The sequence below is a fragment of the Loa loa genome (genome assembly GCF_000183805.2).
Source record: "Loa loa unplaced genomic scaffold supercont3.122, whole genome shotgun sequence".
In the NCBI taxonomy this organism is placed as follows: Eukaryota; Metazoa; Nematoda; class Chromadorea; order Rhabditida; family Onchocercidae; genus Loa; species Loa loa.
In genome coordinates this window covers 52,384-60,370 of record NW_018108302.1, presented here as the reverse complement: position 1 = coordinate 60,370, position 7,987 = coordinate 52,384, and the positions used below count along the sequence as shown (strand labels likewise).

Genomic DNA, 7,987 nt, shown 5'->3' with positions numbered 1-7,987 from the left:
ACACACACACACACACACACACACACACACACACACACACACACACACACACACACACACACACACACAAATATACATAGAAGGAACTTAAAATTATGAATTAATGATCAAATAATTTGGGAATTAGAATTACTTATTTAAATGATTACTTATGCTAAAAGGTTAATGTGTACCATATGGTTGAAGTATAAGGTTACCGTAAACATATCAAGTATATACATATATATATATATATATATATATAATATATGTTGCTGATAGTCTTCTTGTCCATTTTGAAAATACCAAATTTATGAAATAAAATACTAATAGTTCGAAGGAAAAATTTATTTAGTCATTTAATTAATTACTTTTGTTTACTCATTGATTTGTTTACTTGTTATTCGACTATTTTGCTTTTTTTTTCTTAATTAATTATCTATTTGTTTAATAATAATTAACATATTTAGGAAAAGAGGAAATGAGTTATTTTTAATAATGAAGCAATAAATTGACCCTAATGAATATTATATTTTGTTTGCTTGGCCATTTACCAATACTCTTTCTTATGTTTACATTGTAAATAGAGGAGGAGAAAGAAGATGGATTAGGTATATTCCTGGATGATGAGTTACATCAAGATTGTAAATGACCAATAGTAGTACTTCACACTTTCTCTGTCCATTCATTTGAATATACAAAATATTGATTAAATACATATTCAATTGGAATAAAAGAATTCAATAATTTTATGCTAATACAATAACAGGCTATTTAAGTTACAATAACAGGCTATTTAGGCTTACAGGGATATATTTTTGTCACGAATAAACGGAAAAAAATTTCGTAATTAAAAAAAAAAGAAAATGATGTAAAAACTCATGAATTGACTATATTATGTCCCTACTAATTTATATTTATCAAATTGGATTGTAACTAAGATTTGAAAATCAATTTAAATTCTTTTCTGTATGCATAAAATATTATCGTTATGCATTTTTATGCATTGTATGTATGCTTATTGTTTTCATAATGTGAGCTAACAAAGAGCGCCATATCAATATGTGCTAATAAAGAACGTTAAATGGACATAACCTAACAAAAGCGCCAGTTCTATTGCATTCATATCTTTGAAGGATGTATATTTAAATCCTACATACAGAATGATAATAACATTCTCATTTTTTTGCTTTTAATTATGATCTTTGGTTTTATCTTGTAGTAACGTTTTGCAGCTTACCTGTACACGTTAATTAACATTTTGATTATGATTATGCGACATTAGTATTGCTTTTATTTAATTGCATTAATTATTCAAGTTTGAGTTTGAGGTATATTTTGCAATTATGGTATCAAATTGCCGCAAACTTTCATGAAATAAATTATAATTTCTACTTTAGATATGTTATGCTATTTGAAAACAAATGATATATCTATAGAGCATTTAAAATATGTTATAATTTATGATTAATTCAAAGTTGAAACAAATTCAGTTTTAAACAGTTTGGTAATTTAAAGGAAAAAAAAATCGACAAACAGTTCAAAGATTTTAAATTGCAAAAGTGAACGACAATGAATGCGGGAAAATAGAAGAAAAAGTAAAGTAACCTGAAAATTACAAATTTTTTTTTTCGCTTAGAACATATAATATTGAGTAATGTTTTGGAAATAATTTAATATATTGCTTTCAAAAATTACATTGTCTTAAAGTATCATTGGTAACTGGTCAGATCTTAATGTCCTGGTTGTTTTAATTCAATTTTCACTTTCAGCTCATCTAAAATCATGACTCCTAAGATGATACTAAAATTCCCCCTCTAATTCTTGAATAAATGACCATGATAAACTGAATATGACCATGATAAACTGAAATAATTAGTCAAATTAGTGAGATAACCTTGAACTCTACATAAAATTCAGCGCATTTGGTTGCGAAATAATTTGAGAAAAAAATCTGTCATATGTAGGAAATATTAGTTGGTAAAAGTAATTTTGCCTGCACCTAAAATAAATGAAGCAGTATGTTCGAGTAATAATAAAACAATGAATTGTAATTAAAATGTTGACGTGAAGAGTTGAATCAGCATTACGCCTATCTAAAACACATCATATCAAACTCTTCAGCAGGAATTGCGTCAATTGAAGTGGATCCATTCATTTAAACGAATGACCATCGTTCATCGTTTAATAATACCAATGTATTTCAAGAATCCTTCTGACAACTGTAAGCAGCAATTAAGCATTTAGGTTACAATGGTAATAATGGTACAACATCCTGTTCTATAATGAAAAAGATCTGCCAGAGTTTTTTGTGAGAAAAATCCGTTATATTGATGAGAAGAATGCGGGGTTTTTATGGTTAAAGAAAAAATTTTCCTAGTTTTCTTTAATTGAACCACTGAGATATATCAGGAAATCAATAGGGGAAAAAAAATCGAACCATGAAATTTTTGTTACACACAAAGAATATTACTATTCATTATAGTACTGCCATGATTGAAACAGATAAAAAACGTGAGGATATGATAAGAATTATCCATTTCAGCTCATAAACAGGGAAATAATCAGTGCAAATCCTCAGTTAGGCACGCGGTACAATATGCATATTGTGTAATACTTAATCCGGAAGGGATTAAGCATGTGCTACAACTAAACAGCAGTTGACACAATCTATTAACAGATCCTAATTGAGTACACCAATGCAGTTCGCTCTTATCCCCCATTTTGTATTTCGAATTAGTCTTTCGCCCTATTTTATCATTGATTCTTTAATCTGTGATTTGTCGAGTAGGGAAAAATGAATGAGGGTTAACTTCAAGCACTTTTGATAAGATGCAGAGATAAATTATGATCCCATTCAAATGCTTTTTAAATTCACCCTACTTTTTAAAATTTTCCTAACTCGAAAAAAAAAGAGTTTTAACAGAATTTTTCAGGCCCTACAGTCTTTAACTTTCATCTTCAGCTTTCCCAGTTCTCCTGCTATTTCTATTTCAAAAGTATACACCTTGCAGTAGATTTGCAGTGGAACAGACATAATTAATAATATACAAGTATTAAATTTATCCAATAGTTTAATCAAAACATTTTTGTCAAGGTTACAGCAGCATTTACATATAACTAACAAATGTACTGACATTTGACAATAAATGTACTAACACTAAATTATGGCATTTTCTATAATTTGATTGGATCTAAGTGGAATAAAACTAGTCTCAATTCTACAAACACAGATCTTTTGCGAAGAATATGATTCACGGATGAATAAATCTCGTTATTTAAAGCTCTTTTTTTTCAATAATACTTAATGCAAAACAATAATACTTGGCTTTACTTTTCTTTCTTCGACTGTTCATTCATGAATTGTTCTTTTTCATGCTTTGTCATGCTTGACTTGCACTGTTCATACAAATTAATGAGATCAAATGCGAGGATACAGTTCTCCTGAAAGTATGAACTTGCAAAATCTGTTAAGGAGTGTCGAGAGTAGAAGCGACTTTATCAAAACATAGGGATTTCCCAACAAAAGACAAACTTATTGGAATGAACTTCACTTCAACTATTAAAAAAATCTGCTTACTTCAGTGAAAATGAAAGGTAGAGCACGTCGGTTATGTACTGCAGGTCGCCGCTGTATCTCCTTGCCTTCTTTGAACAATGAAATCTGTAAAACGGAGTGAAACAGTACTTACTTCTTCTGAAAGGAAAACATGCACATCTTCGATTTCAACAAATGTACTTTTGAAGATTTGAAGTCAAACAGTCCAAAAACAAATTAAACATACCGTTGGTAACTGTCTACTAGTTGGATGTATATTGATTCGGAACCTCTTAGCTTCCTGCGACCATTTTCCCACGTCTAATTTAGCAAATCTTAGATTTGGCAAGTGAAACCTTAAAAAAATATCACAACAAATTTCATTGTCTATGCTCCATGCTAAAAAAGCTACATGGATAATCCCATCAACTAGTTCTAGGAGTTCGAATGAATTCAGAAATGCAAAAAGATTTACCTGTCACTTAACTCTGCAAAAACGTGAGAAACGTGTTTGCAATCTGGCGACCAAGAAGTGTAGAAATAAATTAACCAAGTCATTTTTGTATTTCGCTGAATTTCCTCCTAAAAAACAAGTATCATCAGAAACACTGTGCAATATATAAGAAAGACATTATCTAAACTTACATATAATTCTGTGTTGTTATAAACAAGTGTTCTCTCTGATTCTGCACAAACTGGTTCTGGATAGAAAACGGAATGTACTGCAAGAAGAGTAATAAGGGTCCGACACATTTTAAAAAGTTCAGCCAAGTGAATTTATACAGAAAATTATATAAAACAATGACTAATTAACAGACTGATTGGAATGACTTAGTAGATTTGAACAATTTGATAATATTCCTCCTTCAGAAATTAGTTAATCATACCCCCATCCATCTCTTCCCTGATCGACCGAAAACTGTGTTGCAGTGATTACTCAGACAAGTTTAACAAAGTTCATTCAGATTAAAATGAAGGATTCCTTTGTAAGTTCTTCTGACACAACACAATTTGATATTAAGCACCTGCTTATATGAAAATTTGAAAACTCCAGAAATAAATTTACCTAGACAAGCACAGATGTAGACAATACCAGCAATAAGGTCAGCCCTCAAAAATAGGAAAATATTGGCTAATTTGCAGAACAGGAACATATTCGCAAGGCAATGCATCCAGTTTGCTGCCTTCCGATTCTTGTAAAATATCATAATAGCAAGGAATACCATAATCTCATGTTCCCTCTATAACAGATTTTATTACGAACCTGAATGAGAGTTATAAATGGTGAACTAGCGCTGCTACAAGTCATCTTCCAAGTAACCTATCTTAAATATGTGGATATTCAACGAGTTATCAATAACATTTAATTTCAGTTCAACTGAAGATAGTCGACACATATGATTACATGGAATATGCTATGGATCTAGCATGAACATGCGATAAGAACTGAACCAGTGAGACTAGTGGGATATTATTCTGAAAAAGTTGAAAAGATTAGAAGGTTCCGAAATAGACTTACCCGATCAAGGCCACATTCATTTTCCGCGCCAAAAACAAAGGTACACAACCCATTCGTAATCTTCAAGACGAAGAAAGCGAGTGACAATATAATGCCACCGATATAATAACCCGTAGCTAATTTCTTCACTTTTGTTAACGTCTTACTAAACTGCATGTCGAACTAACGAAAACTAAAATTTGTAAAACAATCTTAAAAAATGAAATTTAAAAGCTGCTAAAAAATAAAGACGCGATTACAATGAGTGATAATATTTGATATGAGATTATTCGAATATTTCAAGTAAATATGGCAAGATAGAATTTTACTACCTCATTATTTCTAAGTGAAAACACACATGATATTTCCGCCGGTATTCACAACTGATATAGCACATAAAATGGTTAGTGGTAGTGAAGTAAATTAAGAGTATAAAACAAGGAGTTAAGGTACAAAAATTAAGAACTTACTGGTTAAAATTTGACAGTTCAACATATAATGCTTTAAAACGATCGCACTATACGGAGCTCATTCCATTACCTGAATGAAAGCAACAATTAAAATCAAAATCAGATCTAAAGAAGACTTTCAGGCCTATTCACTAGGTACATTCATAATCATTTCCAATTATAATCGAACCATTCATTAAAATCTTCCTGATGACAACTGCCCCCACCAAAAACACAAAAAAAAAAAACGATAAAAAACACACCTGCATCTCAAATTTCCGCTTTTTTTGTAATTCATCTATTAATTTTATGGCCCTGATATGAAAATTTCTAATCCTCTTATTTATTTTAAGTATTGTTTCGTATTTTTTGAACAAATTTAAAATGAATATGATAAATTGAAATTGCTATTTCATCAAATATTTTCAAACTATGTGCCCTTAAATCCGAATATCTTTCTAGGTGTAATTATGAAAGGTTACGAAAATTACAAAAAAAAAAGATTACCGAATAGGTACAAGATAAAAGTGTAAAATATATTATGCAATATGTAAATATCTATGACATAACGACAATTTTTCGGCGTAATTTTAATAAGAATATGAAAATTCTTGATTTCTAAGTTTGTTGATGAAATTTTGGAAATATTTACTTTCGAACAAAAATTAGATCACTTAATCTATCTCATATCAGTTAATATCATCTAGCATAATTGCGAGATTGCACTTATGATTTGGTTGATAGATGTGATAAAATGATTTCAAGTGATTAATAATTTCATTTCCATTTATTCTCAATTAATAGTTTTACCGGATGACTTGCACACCTATACTGCATGCTTTGCCATCTTTTTGTAATCTGCAGATTGCGTGCATTGAATTTGCATGAATCTGAAATGTTTTTAAAAATGCTAGAAAATATTCAACAATTCTCAATTTCTATTGGAAAATAAATCGGAAATGATTATTTAATTCAATTCGTTTGATACATGCTTATCTTTCTTTTTTATCTATTTTCATTTGTTTAAGTTGTAAAATTTTGATTTTATCATATATTATCAGTTATAAGTGATAGAATAATACTTTGATCATCATAACAAATGGAAGAATATGATGATGACAGTGATGAAGTGATAATGTAAAATTGCCCTCCATATCAGTACTTGAGCAATTTCGATGCTATCATCACTGATCCGGTTTTTTTTTCTTCTCTCTCTCTCTCTTTGGTATTTATTTCCAGTTATGTAACACTTTTAGTGATTTCTAAAAATTGTCATGTCAACAAGGGCATCATCATCATCATCATCATCATCATTACTTCTAATTGTCACCTTTTAACAACCTTCACAACCTTTGTAAATCATTTTATTCTTCGTTTGTTTTTTTTTTTTAGACTTTTTTTTAATCAAAATTCTAAGTTCCACATTTTTGTCAATTTTCTTTTTGTCTAATTCTTCAAACCAGAAGAAGATCACAAGAAATATTCGATCACACATCAATCAATTTTAATTTTTTTATTTTTTTTTACTGAATCTCGACTTCGTTTGAATTCTATGACAATCTTTTCATTATATGTATATATATTGCTCAAGTGCAACTGAAAATTTGAAATGCTAATTTTCAAAATCTTTCATTATTTTGATTAAGATTTTATTTATTTATTTTTTATTTATTTGCTTTTTTTTTTTTTTGTGAAATAATATGTTGTAAAATTTAAATATTAAGATAATTGTTGTAATCGATACGATTAAAGTTGAAAATATAGTATTTATTTAATAGTTTAGAACAATATTAAATTTTATTTAGGAAACCGGTTGAAATGAAAATGTTATTATCATTGAAGTATTCAAGAGCATAGACCCTACCTCTCTTGATACACATTTTATATCCAGAAACTAGTATACCAAAGAGATGTCCTCTTACCCATTCAATTCTTGTCCTCTTTTATCGTCAATCAATTAAACATTGGAAAATGTTTATTTCGATTAATTTTCACATTTTATAGGATATATTTTTAACAATATTTTATACTTTTTCAATCAAATAATTATAATTAATTTTAATTAATTTCAATTACAATTAGTTTTATTTTCTACTAATTTGAATTTCTAATGATTTTATCTCATTTCTCCAAAAAAAAAGAAAAAAACGAAAAAAAGAAAAATCTCTCCATTATTTATTCCAATTTGATGAAATATTTGTTAATCAAATCATCTCAATGATATTATCAATTATTGATAGAAACAAGAAAATTTTATCAACTACTAACAAATTAATTATCAATTTAAATCAATAGTTAGACTAAACTCTATGATATATACTTTACTGCTCGAAGCTATCTTATCAATTAGCACATATCTTCAATTGTCAGTCATATGTTGTTTTAGAGTAAGGATAAAAGATTGATAACGATTGATAATTTCATTCATTTTTTACTGTTTCTAATATAATGTGTGATTGATTCTTTTGAAATTTCAAAATTTATGCAAAAATTTTTAAAGGATATATTGATATGATAAAAATT

General features: G+C 28.7%; 1 protein-coding gene across 1 annotated transcript; it reads right to left on the bottom strand.

Moving 5' to 3' along the window:
• Positions 1-3,113: 3,113 nt before the first annotated feature.
• LOAG_10749 (hypothetical protein) lies at positions 3,114-5,754 on the bottom strand. The gene is made up of 9 exons (XM_020448224.1): positions 5,728-5,754; positions 5,486-5,555; positions 5,037-5,208; positions 4,584-4,758; positions 4,163-4,239; positions 3,993-4,099; positions 3,765-3,873; positions 3,560-3,643; positions 3,114-3,423 (listed from the first exon to the last, which is right to left on the bottom strand). Exons 3-9 carry the CDS (start codon positions 5,190-5,192, stop codon positions 3,310-3,312), a joined length of 822 nt encoding a protein of 273 aa, XP_020301612.1. The 5' UTR covers positions 5,193-5,208; positions 5,486-5,555; positions 5,728-5,754; the 3' UTR covers positions 3,114-3,309.
• Positions 5,755-7,987: the final 2,233 nt, after the last annotated feature.